This window comes from Carica papaya, chromosome 8 (genome assembly GCF_054855325.1).
Source record: "Carica papaya isolate Zhongbai chromosome 8, ASM5485532v1, whole genome shotgun sequence".
Lineage (NCBI taxonomy): Eukaryota > Viridiplantae > Streptophyta > Magnoliopsida > Brassicales > Caricaceae > Carica > Carica papaya.
Window position 1 is genome coordinate 22,954,220 of NC_142316.1, and position 20,010 is coordinate 22,974,229.

Sequence of the window (20,010 nt, forward strand, 5' to 3'; positions counted from 1 at the left end):
CTTGCTTGATGGCATCTAGGATTCATTTTAAAAGATCCAAGCTTCTGCAAACTTGATCATTACTTCTAGGTGGGTGGATCTTTACTTCTTAAATGGGGGCTTGTTTCCAGGCCTTGTCTTCTTTCAGATTTTGGGTCGTAAACCCACGCCATATAAATTACCATGTGAAGCATGATAAGTGTCTTGCAGTTTATTTTCAAGCTTCCTTGATATCACATCAGTATATATATGCAATACTTAACTTAGGTGTGTAATTGTGTATATATGTATAAGCTATGTGTAAAATATATATATGTAAATAAATTATATGAATGTATATACGTGATGATATGTATGTTTGTGTAGATAATTTTGATAATGTAAGCCTATATAATTATATTTATATAATAAATTAAGGAATAGTATTAATTAAGTCAAAAATACTTTAGTTGAGAGAAAGTAAAGATGAGAGATGAAAATTATGAAAACATAAGATGTTGTGAAGATAGATAAAACGAGTCATAATAAATGTTAAAAGTATAGAAGAAAATAATAACAAAAACACTGAAATGCTAACAGACTTTGAAAATTCGTTTGATCGAGTATCAAGGAGGGGAGGTATGTGTGTGATCGGTCGTTCCTAGTAAGATATTGGAGGTAAACCCTACTCGTGGATGTGTAGCTTAATCAAACGTAATTGAGAAGTTCCATATCAGACATGGTTGGGAAATTATTTAGCGGTACTCATATTAGACGAGTATAGGGATGCCGAGTGGTACTCATACCGAACGAAAGTATGGAAATGCCCATTGTTTTGATTGTTATTGATCAGATTGTTGATTGATTGAATATTTTTTGGTATCCACATGGTAGATCAGGAGCAACCTCAAGATCAGCAGAAGATTTGAAGAAGCCTTTTATCTTTTTGTTAATTGAGTTTATAAACTCGAATTACATTAAGATATTAATGTAAAAGAAATTTTTATTGGGCCTCATCCATTTAACCTTGTACAAGGGATGTATAATTTAATTATTTAGCATATTTCTGTGTATTATAAAATTATATACGTGTGGTAGTATCTCCTCTCAACAAAGAAGTCAAGACGTTATAAGGTGGTATTAGAGCATGCATTCGTAGGAGCATCCCTTGTATCATGAGGCTTAAGATATTTATAAAGTTTAAGATTAAAAGAATAATAAGTAAAATGCACCTTAGGGGATGTTTTGAAACTTCCTCCGAAACATTTGTGAATATAAGAAAATAAGATTTTAATATTCTAAATGTATGAAAAAATAGGATTTCATGGGCTATAATGTGATAAACCTAGGAATAAAAAAATTAGGGCTTCAATCTAGAGCCAATTAGAGATGCTAAATAAGAAAACTATAGAAAGCTTAAACTCCTACCAAAGAATTGACGCATTAAATAAAGTAAATTTTTAAGAAAACATTGAATTTTCCTTAGGATAAGGAAAGAGAATTTCTCAAAATGGGGGAGACTTTCAAGTGAAAGAAAATTTCCCCCAGGTGGGAAAAAATCCCCAAGCGGAAGAAAATCTCCCAAGAGGTAAAAAAATCCCCACAATCAGGAGAAAAATTGTAATGCCTCAAGCACTACTGACAAGCACGAGAGCACTAAAGCCATATTTAGCTAGTAGGATCCACAAACATGATGAAATAATTAATTTCTTAATAGTAATTTCCATCCATTCCTTACAATGCATCCTAAAAGTTATATAATAGCATGAGGTTCAAGATAACATAGTTTTCATCAAAACGGGACAAATTCCTAAGCAGAGTAATACTAGATCTGGTTTATGTTGAGCTCTTATCCCTCATTATTCTTGGTCTTGATATAGAGTCTCTTGATCTGTAAATTTCTATGGTGGAATTTAATGAGCTCTAGATGCTCAATAAGAACAACTAGTCTCCCCTAAGCATGTAACATGCACACACATGTAATCATATAACCATACAATTTAATTGAAAGAAATTATAATTATAAGCTAAGGAAATTTTTCAAATTATCACTTTACTTTCTAAACGATGTTATTGATGTTCTAGTTGTTTCTTATCATATCCTTTAAGTATTCCCTGAAGTGTCATACTAATTAGTTAATAGATTACTATTAATCGATTTTCTTTTCTAAGTATCTTTTCTCAGTCTTCTCCTTTGTCCATATTTATGCCTAATGTTTGCTCTTTATTTCCCATATTTCACTTTAACCACATTATATTGAAAACTCTAGATTTACCCTTTTTCAACTTACATAATTCTAAGTTCTCAAGTGCTTCACATAACTGATACTTACACACATAGGTCGATATCAATTCATATCGAATCAAATTCACATTCAATCAAAATCATATCAAAATTTTTATATTTTTATCTTTTTATAGTTTATTAAAGTTTTCATTACGCAATGTCATTTTTAACCGATACCATTGAGGATATAAAGGATTCCTTCTATTACATGGATGGGCCGAATACATATAATCAAAGAGAAACATGCATACCTATCCACGTCTGGAGTAGGTCTAAATCCTCCATCCACAAGTAGAGTTCACCACCTACAGAATTTAAGCCATTCAGGACAAATAAATTTTCCTTACAGTCTTATTCACACACAAACACATTTATTTTAATTTTTTTATTTCTATTTATTAAAGTTTCATCGTGCAATACTGTTTATATCACTGTCAAAGAGAGGAAAAAGGATACCCTCATTAGATGGATAGGCCGAATACACACACAAATCAAAACATATCAAAATGATCATAGTAGTACTTCGCTAGGTGACCTCGATAGAGATGAAAGCATGCACACCCATCCCTGTCTTGAGTGGGTCCAAATCTCTACCCACAAGTTAGGTTCACAACAAAACCTGGCAATTGTGATTCACACATGCAAACTTCTCTCCTTCATTGACGACTAAATGAGTTAGGTTCATTTTCTAGAAGCTTCCTAATATTGTTCCAATAATAATTTTTATTGTAAATTTTTACATTGTAGTTTTTTACGTTAATTTATTTTAAGGCTAGTGACTTGGTTAACACCCCTTATAAATAACTTATATTTTACTTTTGAATTTGATTCATTTATGTATTTACAATCCTAATTAAATTTAATACTATTTTTATCAAGTTTATTTATTTTAAGACTCACTCAACCTATTTAAATTATATAACTCTATCTATTTAATTTTTTAATTTCCCTTACTTTACCATTTCTCTTTAGAATAATAAAAATATAGATTAGTCTTGACCTTTATGTTGATTCTTTTACTTAATTATTCGAGTTGTATTCCTAAGATTTTCTTATAAGTACTTCTAAAAAGTTTTCTTTATCGAGCCATAACAAAATCACCATGTAAACAGATTTTTACTAGTCTCTCATATTTAACCAAAATTTACTACTTCATTCCGTTCACTTTACTTAGTTAACTTATTTATCGTTTTAATTCCATTAATACATATAAAACCACTTTTGTTCACCATTTCAAAGTTATCTTAGGCCTTATTTCTTTTTGCCAACCTTATTATCATATTAATCTCTAGATATCACGTGAAATAAAAATATGCAAGCACAAAATAAATCACATGCAATGAATGATATAATATGCAAGGAAAATCAACAAATAAAAATTGAAAATTTAATACAACTAAACATGTTGGAATACAACAGGCTGGGACCCCATCCCGACGGTTTGCACCAGTTAGAGAGTGTCTAAGCCTTGTTCCATGGCAACTCCCACACGCACCTTCCATTTGGAAAAAATCGAAACTCCTCCATTGCTGGATAAAATTTGTCTTCAAAAAGCATTCTTCTTCATCGTTCTTCCTTGGTAAATATTCTTTCTTTATCAATGATTTTTGTATCCTTATTGGAATAAAATGCTTGAATCATGTAGACTTCTTCCTAGATAGCAAGAACAATTCAAAGGTAACTCAAATTCATCAAAGAAATTGGGAACAAAAAGGAGAAGAAGTAAGACTTCTTCTTGCGTTGGATTCCCGCATGGCTAGGAATTATTTTACCTCTTGAACTCTTCCCACAAGTTTTTTTCCTCCTATGACGTGTTCGTGGACTTCTTCTAGGTCTTTTCCTCTTAGCCACATGTTGTCATTCTCTTGGAATGGAATTCTTTAAGAAATTTAAGAAGAGAAACAGTTTAGGTGATACGAGCAACACAACGATCTGATACTAACTTACGCGGAAGGACTTGGAAGGATCATAATAATCCCGGAACCTCACACCACGTATGATCAGAAGAGTTTACTACCTAATTAACCCTCCCCACTTGGACTATGCACCAATCTATGTGGCATGCAAAAATAAGATAATTAAAAAAATAAAAAGAAAAAGGAAGGATATCATGACTTACCTGATGAATTGATCCTTGATTCTCTAGCTCAACAAGACTTCTGAAGCTCCCTACCTTGAAGAACTTAAAGAACTCTAACTAAATTAGCAAAGCTAATTTCAAAGAAAAGCCAAAGCTTAAACTTTATTAATTTCTTGAAGTTTTGATTTACAACCTAGGATCTAAGGCTTATATATAGGCTTTTCTTTCTGATTACAACTCAAATTAGAATTTCTAAATCGTACTTAAACTCTAAAACATGTATTAACTAGGACTCATGTTGGAAATTAATTAATTAAAGAATTCTAATCTAAAACTCAAACAAAATTTAGGAAAATTAATTAAAATAATACTTATTTATTTGGAAAAGACTTCTTCTATTTACAGCCACTTTCTTTAGCTTCTTTAATGCTTGGAGACTCTTGGAATTTGAGTGGAAATTAGAGTAAGAATTAGTTTGGAAAATTGAAAACCAAGGGGAGTTCAAGATGGACTTAATGGGCAATGGACCGGCTGTTCGCACACCAAGCGTGCGCGCATGTTGCTAGCATGCGCAGGGCGAGGGTGGAAGCTTCCTATCGTGCTAGATGCTTGTATGCATGTGACAGGAACTTCCCACACATGTGTGACCTAGTCGAGGCTGACTTGGTATGTGCGCACCTACGCGTGTCTATGGCATGAAGCTGTCCAGCCCGCACACGTGCCCACGCTTGCGCGCACCTGGGTGATGTGCGTGCGTGCTGTTTTGCTCCTCCCATGCGAGTGATCATCGTTCTCTTTCATGTTTTTCATGCTTACTTGCGCAAGTGATCCTATTGCATGTGTCGGTTCCCTTGCTCACACCTGTGGCAGTCCACACATGTGGATCTAATGGGTAATGACACAAGAGGATATAGGAAGGATCATTTTGCTCCCGAAACCTTAACCTAATCGCATGCAATAACAAAACTCAAATGGCCTAATTTAAACCCCTTCCTCTAGTTGAATTCACAACCCTAAAAATTAAGAATATAAAAACAAAAAGTAGGGAAACAAAAACGAGAAAAAGAAAGACAACACAAACTTACTAGATAAGTCGATCCCAACTCCTTGACTCAATCAAGACTTCAGAAAGCTCACTTAACTTGGAAGAACTTGAAAAGAAGCATTAGCATAATGCTAATATAATCTCAAAGCTTGATTTTATTAATTCTCAAAAGATTGTGTTTATAATGCTTGAGTTAAGCCCTTTATATAGGCTCTTAATTAGTGTTTCTACATGGAGTAGGATTTACAAATCCTATCCATATTATAGGATTTATTTTAACTATAAAACAAATGCTTAATTAATTAAATAAGTAAATCTTATTCTATTTTGAATTTAAAATACATAAAATAAGTACCTATTCTTATCTAAATCATAAATAATAATTAATTAATCCTATGGATAAGGCATATATTAAAATACTAAAAAAATAATATTAAATAATGGTCTTCTCTTCCTAATTCTTCAAGGACATCTTCTCTCCAACCTTAAGTAGAATTCCACCTTCATAATTAGCATATTTTGTACTTGGAAAAATTTAGGAAATTGGATACCTTGTAAAATTAGGAAAACTAATGATTTAGAGTCAAAAATGGACTAAGGACAATAAACCACAGGGGTGGGCTGGTTGGTAGGCGGTTTGGGTTGTGGGCTGCATGGTTGGGCTGCGAGGGCCTGCTGTACGAGTGTGGGTCGTGCGCGCACAATGGGCGAGGCGAGCAACCCATCTTTGGCATGTATGTTGCACGCTCCCAATGCGCGGGTCATTGCGTATGGTGTGTGAGGGGTGACTTACCCATGCATGCTCACTAGTTGTATGTCCGATCGAAACCTATCTCTCTCGAGTGTGGATGGAGCTACGGGTGGCCGCTGCTGCTGGGGTGTCCACGATGTTGGGAAGTGCAATTCATGTGCCGATATGTGTGGGAACTGTGTGTTTTATAGATAGATGCCTACCCATGTGTAGACTATAGGAACCCACACTCACATCATTCTTTGGGTTGTTCTTGCACTAGGATTTGTGGGTCGAGTCTTTCTTTAGCTGTTAAGCCTAACAACTTCTTATTTTTCCTTCACTTTTGATGCTGCCTTTTCGGGGAACGAGTTCCCAGTGTATTTAATTCAGACTTACAGTCTAGAACTTGTACCAATTTATCTTGGTCACTATTGGTTTGAGATTTCTTACAGATATGTCCAAGAAGTTCATCTTTGCTTAGCTTTTTCCTCCCTTACGAAATCTCATAGGCCTCTTATTTTCTACAAGTCTTTTCCTCAATGATTTTCACATCATCCCTCCTTCTTTGAGAGGATTCGTACTCAAATCTATATTCTCTGCTACTTTCTCATTCAAAGACATAGAGGCTAAATAAAATACTAGACAATCTCCAGCTAAACTAGGACTCAAGGTTTACTTTTGTACAAAAAAGTAGTTTTTAATCCCTGTAGGGATGTTTTCTTCCTTAGTCTGTCGCCGTACAAACTCTTTACAGGACTTCTTGATTTTTAGCTGGTCCTCATACACTTTCTTTCTGGACAAGGGCATCAAGACATGGGTGACACTGCTCATGTGTGCAAAATATCAATTTACCCCACCAATATGATAGACATCTCAATCATATTGTCATGGTCGCCCTAGTAACAAGTGCCCTACTTATATAGGGACGAAATCGCGTAGTATCTCATCCTCATATTTACTAATAGAGAATAGAACTCGTACCTATTTTGTAACATTGATCTCTTTGTTGTCATCTAATCAATGTAGCTACGGAATGCACGTTAACCCTACCCTGTTAACTAGTAAGGTGTTGGCAATATTAGTACAACTATCGCCATCAATAACCACGCTACAGACCTTTTCATTCATCATCTTAAATGGAAGATGGTCTTTGTTTGGTCATTGTCCTCTAACTTGAATTGCATATTCAGAGATAGCTAAGTTCTGAATACATCTCCCTGTACTAGCTGGGCAATGCTCTCTTCACTGGCCTCGAATGATGGCATGTCTTCATGTTCATCTTCACAATCACTGATGACATCCCCATCATTTTGTAGGATCATAGCACGTTATTTGGGACATTAAGAAGTAATATGTCCAACCCTACATTTGAAGCATTTAATGGTGCTTTGCCTAGTGGCTGGTGCCTTAAGGTTTTTTGTGGGATTGGTGATAGATTGCTTTCCCTTTCTATCCTCAATCCTCTTAACTTTCTCTTTCTTGACCCATCTTTGAGTCATCAAAGGGTTGGCACTGATAAATCCCCTTTTAGTTCCTCTTCCTTTCAACTGCCTCTAAATCTGAGTAGCCTTGTATACCATCTCTTCTAGGTAGACATAATTCTACAATTTGAGGATATTGGCAATTTTCTTATTCAAGCCTTCTAAGAACCAGGCCATGGTGGTCTACGAGCATTTCTTGACCTTAGCCCGAATCATGGTTAATTTCATCTCCTTGTTGTATTCTTCCACTATTTGGAACCTTGAGTCAGGCGTTGCAATTTTAGGTTCATATCCTTGTCCAAATGAGTTGGTACAAAGCGCTTCCTCATGATGAATCTTAGTTTTCTCTAGGTGGGGACTAGTGCATCGCCATCTTGCTCCTTGACAACTACTAATTGATCCCACCAGATGAAGGCATACTCTGTGAATTCAAGGATTTCCAACTTGAGCTTCTTTTCTTCATTGTAGTTCTAACAGCTGAAAAGGCGATTGACCTTTTATTCCAACTCAAGGTAGGCCTCGGGGTTATTCTTTCCTTTAAAGGCTAGTACCTGTAATATAAAGCCATGAAGATCTCCATCCGCCTCCTTTCAGCGACCTCCTTTTCAATCATCAGCATCATCACCATAAGACCCTGACTCCTCTTGCACGATGTGGAGTCGGGCTTAGCTATGATAACCTCCTCGCTTTAGACAATCCATTCATGCAATCATGTTCCCCATCTGGACACTTATTTGGGAAAACATGTCCAAGACCCTTTCCTCTATGGGACAGGCCTACCATGGGTGTTGTGGTTAGACATGATGTGGTTTCTGCAAAGACAAAGGTTAATGAAATCAATTGAACACCGCCTTTCCCTCGCTCGTGTTTACCTCACAGTCTCACATACTATAGTTTCCTTTGTCGAGTTGAGCGTTTAGAATTGGATTCGCTTTAGACTAGATATGCACATTAGTTTCTTTTGAAACACAAAGAATCCTAAAAGAATCTAATTTTATAGAAGATTAAACAAACACACATAAGAAGAACGGCGCGCCTTTATTTATACGCTAAGCAACTAGGATCGATTAGTCACTTAGTTATTTAATGGAACAAAAGCATAACGAAATAATGGAAACATATATTACAAAGAAACAAGTTAAACTCTACTACGTAGGGATTCGATTAATCCTGTGGATATATTCAGAAGGTGTATCCTACTTATACTACCCAATACTAGCTACACTCTATAAATGGTTGACTTTCTTTATGAAACGTTAAGCCAAAATTCCAGGATGGAAAATAAAAAAAAATCAAACATGAATACAGAAGTCAAACATGAAGCATAAAGGTTTTCGGTTACAGTGGGTGAGTTAATCTTCCTTTTTTCTTTATGCAAAGGCAGAGGTTTTTCACTCACACCTGGTGGACTATACAGTCTTTCCTTGAAATTTCAAAGGTGAATGTCACACTTATCAAGGGGCTAATTTTTCCTCTTAATGCAAAATGCAAATAGCGTGACAATTACTTTATGATGTGCAACTGGGATTTTTTTTTATACTTTTAATTTTATAATTTTTTTGTAATAAATACGAACCACTTGAATTAAATGGATAGATATGAATTCAAGCAGGATGCAATACAAATTAATAAATCAAAAATTAATTTGAATTGTTAATTAATTCACAATAATGCTAAAGCAATTAACATAAATAGGTTCAATAGGAGCCTAAACTCTGAAACCTTGACACAGAAGGTTATAGGGAGGATCGTTTTGACTCCCGGAACCTTAACCCAATCGCATGCAATAACCAAACTCAAACCACCTAATTTATACTCCTCCCTCTAATTGAATTCAAAACCCTAAAATGTAAAAACAAAAACTAAGAAAACAAAAACGAGTAAAAGAAAGATGCTACGAACATTCATGATGATCTCAGCACCTCGTCTCAATCAAGACTTTGGAAAGTTCACCTATCTTAGAAGAATTTGACAAAAAAAATTAACGAAATGCTAATAGAGAAGCTCAAAGCTTGATTTTATTAATTCTTAAATGATTGTGTTTACAATGCTTGAGGCCTTTATATAGGCTCTTAATTACTATTTCTACATGGAGTAGGATTTAGAAATCCTATCCAAATTCTAAAATTTATTCTAACTATAAAATAAATACTTAATTAATTAAATAATTGTATCCTATCCTAATTTGAATTTAAAATACATTAAACAAATACCTATCCTCAACCAAATCCTAAAAAAAATAATTAATTAATCCTACGGATAAATCTTACATTAATAAAATAATATTCAATAATGGTCTTCTCCTCCTAATTCTTCAAGGACATCTTCTCTCCAACCTTGAATAGAATTCCACCTTCATAATTAGCATATTTTGCATAGGATAAAATTTAAGAACTTGGATACCTTGTAAAATTAGGAAAAGTAGTGATTTGGAGTCGAGAAAGGACTAGAGAGAATAAACGGCACGGGTGGGCTGGTTGATGTGAGGTTTGGGCCATGGCCCTTGTGGGCCGAGCTGTGGGCCGTGCAATTGGGCCAATTGGGCCACACAGGCCTGCGCTCATGCATGCTTCACACCCACACAATGGTCAAGGCATCTTTGGCGTGCATGCACTAGGCTATGTGCATGCTAAGCGTGAGCCAGCGCGTGCGGGGCGTGCTAGGCTACTCATCTATGCATACCCACAAGTTGTGGTTGCAGCTGATGCCTAGCTCTCTCGGGTGTGGATGGAGGTGTGGGTGGCTGCTACTGTTTAGGTGTCCACGAAGTTGAGAAGTGCAGTTCATGCACCAGTATGTGTGGGAACTATGTGTTGTACAGATTGATGCCTACCCATTTGTAGACTATAGGAACCCACACTCATATTATTCTTTAGGCTGTTTTTTGCACAAGGATTTGTGATCTCTTTCAATGTTGTCTTTTTGGGGACCAAGTTCCTGGTGTACTCAATTCAGATTTGCAGTCTAGAACTTGTGTCAATTTATCTTGGTCACTATCGATTCATGATTGCTTACGTATATATTCAGGAAATTCATCTTTACATAGCCTTTTCCTCCCTTTAGAAATCTCATGGGCCTCATATTTTCTACAATTTTTTTCCTCATTGATTTTCACATTAGGTACCCAAGCCCAAATGAGCTTTTGGGCTCCTTCTGGGGTCAGAATCTTGGGCCTGAACCATTCCTTAGCCGTGAGGCCTGCTATCTTCCTTATCTCAATTCTCTTTTGATTTTTTCTTTTTCTAGATCTCGACCTTTGTTAGTTTAAGTCCTTCAAAGGCCTTATTTTTCTTTCTTTTGGGCCTTGGCTCTAGGTAGACTTTATATCATCATTTTCAATTTGTATGTACTTCATGATATTTCCTAGAAGTACACTACTACATGGTTGTTTCCTCCCTTCTGTCGTGGCACAAATCCCTTACTTATCATTAAGTTTCCCCTTACTTATTATCACATCATTAAGATTGAGACTCTTCAAAAGGGAAAGCTTCTCACGCAGGTGGGACTCTCTCCTCCTTATCCCTTTCGGCCAAGTGTGTCAAACACACACGACCATATGTGTGGAGCATGCCATGGGTGCCTCAAGGCTAAGTCGGCCAAGACTCACTTCCGTTTCGGCTAAAACTTGGCCTTTTTCCTTACAATACAATCTCCCAATCCCATGGATTCCCAAATGTGCATCAAGCCCACTTTTTCGGATAACCTCGGGCCTTTCTTGATGTTGGGCCATTTAAGAAACTAAATTGTGCCCAAATCCAAAATCCCTTTAGAAGTTGGAGTTGTGGAATTCCTTTGTGGGGGAAGAACTCAATTTTTGCTCAAAAAAACTCTCCTTGCTTGTGGGCACTCGCTTGTTGTGCCAGCTTATGTATGCATGTTGGTGTACGTGTGTACAGCTTCCTTGCAACGTGCACGTGCACTTGCTCCTCCATATAGGCGATTGCTCAAGTAGCCTATGGGTTCTCTTCCTCCCATGGGTTGACACTAGCTTGTAAAATATTTTTGGTGCCTTTGGAAACTCTTTTGGTCTATAATGCTCACATCATTCCTTATTTTTCATAACGATTCATCCTAGAATCTAAATTTTCCTTTGTTAAGGCATTATCTCATGACAAATTTCTAAAATCCTACAAAACATCATCATTGGAATGAGAAGGATTAGTTAATAAACACTACTTCTCTTTGCTGTCGATTTCCTTCTTTTCTCTTGTATTCTCTTTAATAGGATTCTTGATCTTCACAGCATTATTGTTTTCTTCCTCCATGGTGTCATCACATGAATGGGTCTCCTCCTCCTAAATCTGGCTCTTAGTGCTTGACGAAATAGGAGACTTTTTTCTTTCTTCTAGCCATTCTTTAAGCAGCCTTCATAACTGTTCTATATAGAACTTATTTTGGTAAGTTCTTCATGATAAGACATTGTGAGAAACTTGCAAAAAAAGGGTAGTGAAAAATATTCTTACCAGCAAAGAAAGGGTAAAGAAAAAAATTCTTTCTCACCTTTTTACCTGTCAATCTTCTCCAATCAAGGTTGAAATTGCCTCCACTTGAATTGAGGTACTCAAGCTTTATTTGGGGAAAGGAATTCGTAACACAATTCTAGATTTAAAAAGAATGCAAACAGATGATGAAGATGGTATGTATTTATGCAGGATATTATGAATGGATGTAATAACTAATTTTTTACTACAGTAAAACCAAGGTAGAAAAAAAGAAGGATAGTAAATTTACTTGGAGCCTAAGCTCTAGTACCAAATAATGTGAAATCTAGAATCAACAATGTGATCAAAAACCCCGCATATAATATCAGAATTCATAAATCTCTAAATAAACCCCTCCCTACTTACCTTACATTCAACATGTGAATGCAAACTAAGGTAACTAAGAAAAAAATTAGAATAGAAAAGACACCATAGCTTACTTGATAAGTTGATTCGATTTTTTAACTCAACAAGATGGTTGAAGGAAATTTACTTGATTGAACACTCATCACAATTAGCAACAAGCTAAAAGTAAAAGATCTAAATTTTTATTGATATGAAGAGTTATTTAAACTGATTACAATTGATAGATGATAGCCTTTATATAGGCATTCACCTTACAAATCCAAATAAAATTCAAAAAATTAGAACCCTAATTAAAACTCTTAATTTAACTGAATCTAAATTACATTAAAATAATAATAAAATAAAATAACTTTAGTTAAGAGAAAAACTCTTCTCTCTTTAATAACATGACATTTCTTATTCGGATTGAAGTGTTTTATCGAAGTCGACTTGTCCTTGAATTAATTAATTAATTTTCATGAAAAATTATTGTTAAAGAAAACCAAAACTCCTCTATTGTTGGATAAAATTTGTCTTCAAAAAGAATTCTTCTTAATGGTTCTTCTGTGATAAAAATCTTTCTTTCTTGATGATTCTTGTATCCTTCTTAGAATAGAATGCTTGAGTCTTGCAGACTTCTTCATAGGTAGTAAGAAAAATCAAAAGGTAACTTAAATTCATCAAAGAAATCAGGAACAAAAGAGAAAAGAATTAGGACTTCTTCTCGGGTTGGATTCCCATGTAAGCAAAAATTCTTTTACCTCTTGAACTCTTGCCACGAATTTTTTTCCTCATAGGACGTGTTTTCAGACTTTTTCTAGGTTATTCCCTCTTAGCAACATGTTTTCTTTCTCTTGTAATGGAATTCTTCAAGAAATTCAAGAAAAAAAATGGTTTAGGAGTTGGACTCCTCATGGGGGAAAGATTCCCACGCAAGCAAGACTCTCCCATCCTTGTCCCACTCAGCCAAGTGTGTGAAACAAACACAGCCACATGTGTGCAGCATACAGTGGGGGCCTCAAGGCTGAGTAGGCCAAGACTCACTTCCAATTGGGCCATAACTTGGCCTCTTTCCTAATTATACAATCTCTAAAGCTAGTGGATTCACAAGTGTGCCCCAAGCCAACTTTCTTGAACAATCTTGGGACTTCTCTTAATGTTGGGCCAGTTTAGAAAACCAATTTGGGGCCAAATCCAAGTCCTTGTAGAAGTTAGAGTTATAGAATTAATTGCGAGAAAAGGACTCAGTTTTCCCATAAGAAAACTCTCTCTACCTATGGGCGCAAGCGCGGGCGCTCGCTCTACACATGCATTCTAGCATGCGCACATGCGGCTTCCTTACAGCATGTGTGCGGGCTACTCCTCTGCACAGGTGATTGCCTATAAATCCTCTCTCTCTTGCAGGTTGGCATTAGCTTATGGAATATTTATAATGCCTTTGGAAATTCTTTTAGCTTATCGAGTCTCATATAATGTATGTTGGAATTTTTTATCACATCATTTTTGTAACACCTCACTCACCATCACACTAAATTTGTATCAGAAAACCTTTATTTATTCGATCCTTAAGGCCGTTTATTCAAAATTCATCTCGTAATTTTATATCATATTTCATAATTTAATTCATGATTTTAATTTTTATTTTGATTTTGTTGTTTTTTTATTTTATTATTTATTCTTTTTTATTAAAATAATTTTTTGGAAGAAAAGACGAAAAAAAAGTGGCGAAATCCCACGGAAAAATGCCCGTGGGAAAGGCCCGCTCGTGTGGGCATCGCACACTATATGCGCGCAGGTGCGCGCGCAGCCAACACAAGACATGCACACTGTGCGCACGTCCTGTCCAAGTGAGGCGCGTGGTCGGTCTGCGCATGCGTCCTATTGCGAGCAGACAGGCTAGTCTACTCACGCCACATCTCGCATGGACGGGCCAGGTGTCGTGCGCCTTATGCGTGTCATCTGCGTAGTAGGCCTTTGAGGATAGGCATGTGCGCTATGGGCCCTATGCGCGGCAAGATAGGTCGGTGCCTACAAGCTAGGCCTGTAGCGCGCGGCAAGCTTGGGGAGGCGCACTGTTCCCTCAAGTCATGTGTGGCTGACCGAGGTAACAGTGCGTCTATATCGCTGCCCCTTGGGCACCGTGTGCTGCCTTGGGCGGTGTGGCACCACCGCCTTTGGTGGTCAGGCACCGCCAGTTGAGGGGATGTTTCCTCCATTTTTTGCACTGCTATCGCGTCGTGTCACATCACTCATTTTACACTTAACTTTCTCTCTCTTCATCAGATTTTGCCACTTGGCATAAATCCAATTATCCCCATTTTCTATAAATCCAATTATCCCCATTTTTTCCATTTTCCTTATCATTTCTATTTCACTTTTCCATCCTCCAAGAGCTTAGAGAGAGAGTGTGTGATCTATAAAGAGAAAGAGAGGCGAAGAAGAAGAAAAAAGTAGGAAAACTTCAAGGTTTTGGTGATAAATATAGTATTTCCTTAAACATCTTAAAGAGCATTTCTAGAAATCAATATTATGAAGTTTGATAGTTATGATTTGCATGATCTATGTTTAATTGTTTCAAATGAAGTAAATTTTTACTTGATTAAGCATGTCATAAGATTTTATTGGCACTTGATGATTTGCATGTGATCTAAATGACTTAATTTTGATAATAATTTTTTGAAATATGAAACGGGAAATGAGCTTGTAACTCTATGCATAATGCATCAAGTGTCTCGTTAGGCTTTTTCTCTACAGGGTTTCTATTTGCCCCTCCCCCATCTGGTTTGGAAAGATGTCAGAAAATCACTCCTTGTGGATGACAACGTACCCTCTGACGAGAGTGATGACACGAATATCTGTTAGGGGTCACCTTTGATTAAGTACTATCTTGGCTATAGAATATCTGATAGGACCACTGTGGTTGGTATTACTGTGGTCATAGATCGTACCATGGTTTGGCAAGCTAGAAATGTGTCGTGAGCAAATTGCTGTTATATATCTGATATGGTCATTTCACATGGGTTGTCAAAAATTTGTATCTGCCCTCAGTAGATGGAAGTCGGAATGACTTCGCGAAGCATGACACAAAAATATGCGAATTGCATGATTTATTTAATTTTTACTATCATTAGTATGATTGATTTGATTGTTATGACCATAATATGATGGATCTGATGTTTTCTTAAATAAATAAATTATTTTTATAAAGTAGAAAGGACCCTTATGTGACCCTGATGGTAAGTGTTGATGACATAATTATTCACTTTAAAAATTTTATAATATTATTTAAATACTATTTTTCTTACTGAGTATATGGAACTAACTCATTTCCTTGCCCTCCCCCATATGAGGAAGATAGTGAGGAACCGATTACTAACCAACTCCTTGAAGTCTAAGAGGATCCTGTGGATCCACAAAACTTGAGTGCATGATTTTTCTCGCACTCTGATGAGTCCATAGTGAAAGAAATGACCCTTTTTATGTTTTGATATTTTGTATTTTGTTGCCACTTCTAATCTCAGTTTTATCTGTGTAATTAGAACTCATAAATATTTTGGTAAGGGATTTGTAATAATTTGCTCTGTTGCATATAATTTTTATCATGTACTCGTAATTTGTTTTTGTATCTGGCACCCTTATGCCTTAATTAGCATTTGGAATATCACAGATGCTATCAGAGTAGTTACTCGGACTAAATACCTTACAACTAAGGCTGTAGGTAGAAAAACCCTTAAGATATCTAGATAAATGAGTCATCTTTTCCAAGACTAGACCACCAACTCATTTCTTCCTTTTCTTTTGTAGGAATGACATGAAAGAGACCTATCGTAGAACGTATCGAAAGACCCGAGGCCCAGGATCATCCGACCAGGGTTAAGCTTACCAAACTCTTCTGAGCTATCTACGAATTGACTGCAGCCATAGGACAGAATCAAGCCAACCCTTATCAGCACCCTGCCCTAGAATACCGAATAGCCAAAGATCTATCTCTCACAATATATAGAGTTTAAGAAGCTTAACCCGCCACACTTCGAATGTGGCCCTGACCCCTTAGTAACCGAAGTCTGGATTCTGCAGATAGAGAAGCTTTTCACTATCCTAGACCTAACAGAGGAATAGAAAGTCCCCCTAGGAGCCTTTTTGCTTACTAGTGAAGCAGAACACTGGTGGTGACTTAAGGAAAAAGTCCTACCTACCCCTACCACCTGGGAAGTTTTCATGAACGCGTTCTTTAATAACTTTTTCCCAACCTATGTCTAAGAGAAGAAGGATGAGGAATTTTCAGGACCTTTGCCAAGAAAATTTAACAGTTGCCCAGTATGCAACCCGATTTGTCCAACTATCTGAGTTTGCCCCTCCAATGGTCACCCCCAAAAGTCGTAAATTTAGGAAGTTTCTGAAAGGCCTTCGTGTCGATATCTATCATCGGGGTGCTATGCTGAGACCTAACTCGTATGCCGAGGTGCTAGAACATGCCCAGTTAGCTGAAGACCTCTTCTTGGATAGGCAGCAATGCATTGCACGAGTCCGTACCCAACAACAACAACATCAACCCCAATAACCCAGAAAAAAATGCCCGACCCAGTAAGTAGCTACCCCAACAAATGAATTCGAGTTGCCCGTCCCCCTGCTCTACCTCCACCTACTGGACAGCCTGTCCGACCCTTATGGACTAACCGGAAAGGTACAACCTGTAAATCCCGAGCCTATAGTGAGTTACAGACAGAGTTCGAAAAGGTCAAATCTTTGATGATTCCATCATACATGATTGAGTTGCGAAAACTTCTGGATAGGTATCCTACATCTGAACTGAATTCTTTCTGGTTAAAGAATCTCTTTCTAGTTGCTCTGGAACAATTAGGAATGAAGAAGGACATTGTCTACTACATCTTCCAATGCCTTACTTACTAAGGAGTTAAGGCAGAACACTAGAGACATGGCGATTTGTTACAAGGCCTCCCAATTCCAGACTAGAAGTGGGAGCATGTAACTATAGATTTTATCACCGGCCTACCCAGGACCTATTCTGGTCATAATATTATTTGGGTCATTGTTGACAGACTAACCAAGACCGCACATTTCTTGCCCATTAGAACCACTGACTCCACCAGCAAATTAGTCCACCTATTTGTCGATGAAATTGTTTGACTCTATGGCGTTCCCTCATCTATTATATCCGATTGAGATCCTTAATTCACCTCCCACTTTTGAGACAGCTTCCAGAAAGTGCTTGGATCTGGATTGTACTTTAGCACTGCTTATAATCTCCAAATTGATGGTTAGTCTGAACGCATTATCCAAATGTTGGCATATATGATGCGTGTTTGCATCCTCGACTTTGGCAATAACTGGTATGAGTATCTTACCTTGTGTGAATTTGCTTATAATAACAGTTATCATTTCAGTATTAGCATGATTTCATATGAAGCCGTGTATGGTAGGCCCTGCCGCTCTCCCACTTGCTGGAGCAAAGTCGAAAACTAGCATCATTTAGGATCAAACTTCATCTAAGAGATTATTGAGAAGGTTGTGATCATTCGTGGGAACTTGGCTACCACCTAGAGTAGCTAGAAGAGTTATGCTGATAATTGTAGAAGACCTCTAGAATTCTCCATTGGTGATTAAGACTTCCTCAAGATTTTTTCTTATAAGGGAAAAATGCAGTTCGAGAAAAGAGGGAAGTTGAGCCCTTTTTATGTGAGATCTTTTTGGATCGTGAAGCGTATTAGACCCGTGGCGTACTGCCTTACTCTACCTCAAGAGTTTATGGGTCTACATGATGTTTTCTATGCTTCCATGCTCAAAAGGTACCACCCTGACCCTTTTCATATCATTCTTCACGATGAGACGCAGGTACAAGCCAATATGACGTACGAAGAACTCCCTGTGAAGATTCTTGGTTGGATTGACAAAGGTTTGCCCACAAGAGGATCTCCATGGTGAAGGAGTAGTGGCCGCACCACACTCCGGAAGAGGCAACGTGGGTGTTAGAAAGCGAGATGAGAGAGAAGCTCCTAGATTTATTCGAAACAAATTTGGAGGACCAAATTTTTTAAGGTGCGAGTGATGTAGCACCCCGCTCACCATTACACTAAATTTGTAGTAAGAAACCCCTACTTATTCGTGCCTTAAGACCGCTTAAACTTATTCAAAATTTATCTTGTAATTTTATAATTATTTCATAATTTAATTCGTGATTTTAATTTTTTTTTATTTTTTGATTTTATTTTATTTTATTATTTTTAATTTTTATTAAAATAATTTTTCAGAAGAAAAGAAAGAAAAAAATGGTGAAATCCCACGGGAAAATGCCTGCAGGAACGGCTCACCCACGCGGGCATTGTACGTTGTGTGCACGCGCGTGTGTGCACGTCCCATCCGTGAGGGGTGCGAGGTCGGTTTGCACGCACGTCCCATCGCACGCAGATAGGCCACTCTACGTATGTCACATTGCGCGAGGACAGGGCCAGGAGCTGTGTGCCTTATGCATGCACCGTCCGAGCAGTAGACCTGCGTGGCGAGGCCTACACATATGGGCCATTGCGCAGTAGGCCTGTACGAAGCACCCTATGCATTGTAGGCCCTGCCTGCAGCAAGATAGTATGACGCATACAGGCTAGGCCCATAGTGCGTGGCTGGCTTGGGGAGGTGCACTGCTACCTCGGGCAATGTGCTACCGCCCCTTGGGCACCATGCGCCACCTTGGGCGATGTGTCGTCACCGCCTTAGGTGGTGAGCCACTGCTATTTGAGAGGATTTTTCCTCTATTTTTTATATTACTATCACATCACGTCATATCACTCATTTTTCACTCAATTTTCTCTCTTCACCAAATTTTGCCACTTGTTGCGAATCCAACGATCCCTATTTTCTATAAATAGAGACCCATTTTCTTCCATTTTTCCTCATCACTTCCATTTCGTTCTTCTATCTCTAAGAGCTTAAAGAGAGAGGGAGTGATCTAGAGAGAGAAGGAGAGGAGAAGAAGAAGAAAAGAGTAGGAAAGCTTCAAAGTTTCAGTAAAGAATTTACTATTTCCTTAAACATCTTAAGGAGCATTTCTAAAAATTAATATTATGAAGTTTGAGATTTATGATTTACGTGATCTATGTTTAATTGTTTCAAATGAAGTGAATTTTTACTTGATTAAGCATGTCATAAGATTTTATAGCACTTGATGATTTGCATGTGATCTGAATGACTTGATTTTGATGATAATTTTCTAAAATATGAAAAGGAGAATGAGCCTATAATGGTCCGAAAAACATGTATCTAAATGTATAATGCATCAAGTGTCTCGTAATACTTTTTATCTCTAAGGAATTTTTATTTTTCTCTCAACAATCTAGTTTAGAAAGACGTGAGAGGACTGCTTCCTATGGATGATGGCTACCCTTTGATGAGAGTGAGAATGCAAATATCTGTTGGTGGTTACCATTAGCTAAGTACTACGTAGCTATAGAATATCTAATAGAACCATTGTGATTTGTACAGCTATGGTCATAGATCGTACGATGGTTTGGCAAGCCAAAATGTGTCGTGAGCGAAATTGTCATTATATATTTGATCTGGTCATTTCACATAGGTAGTCAAAAATCTG

At 37.2% G+C, this 20,010-nt stretch overlaps 1 protein-coding gene across 1 annotated transcript; it reads left to right on the forward strand.

The window, feature by feature from the left end:
- The first annotated feature begins 17,562 nt into the window (after nucleotides 1-17,562).
- Nucleotides 17,563-18,353, forward strand: LOC148252730 (uncharacterized). Its single transcript, XM_088210350.1, has 2 exons — nucleotides 17,563-17,688; nucleotides 18,063-18,353. Exons 1-2 carry the CDS (start codon nucleotides 17,563-17,565, stop codon nucleotides 18,351-18,353), a joined length of 417 nt encoding a protein of 138 aa, XP_088066476.1.
- Nucleotides 18,354-20,010: the final 1,657 nt, after the last annotated feature.

Bases quoted from the DNA above. Each gene is read 5' to 3' on its own strand.
- LOC148252730 (XM_088210350.1), top strand. From the start codon at position 17,563: ATGGCGTTCCCTCATCTATTATATCCGATTGAGATCCTTAATTCACCT. The intron at 17,689-18,062 runs GTTAGTCTGAAC...TTTTCTTATAAG, and splicing joins TTATAATCTCCAAATTGATG to GGAAAAATGCAGTTCGAGAA.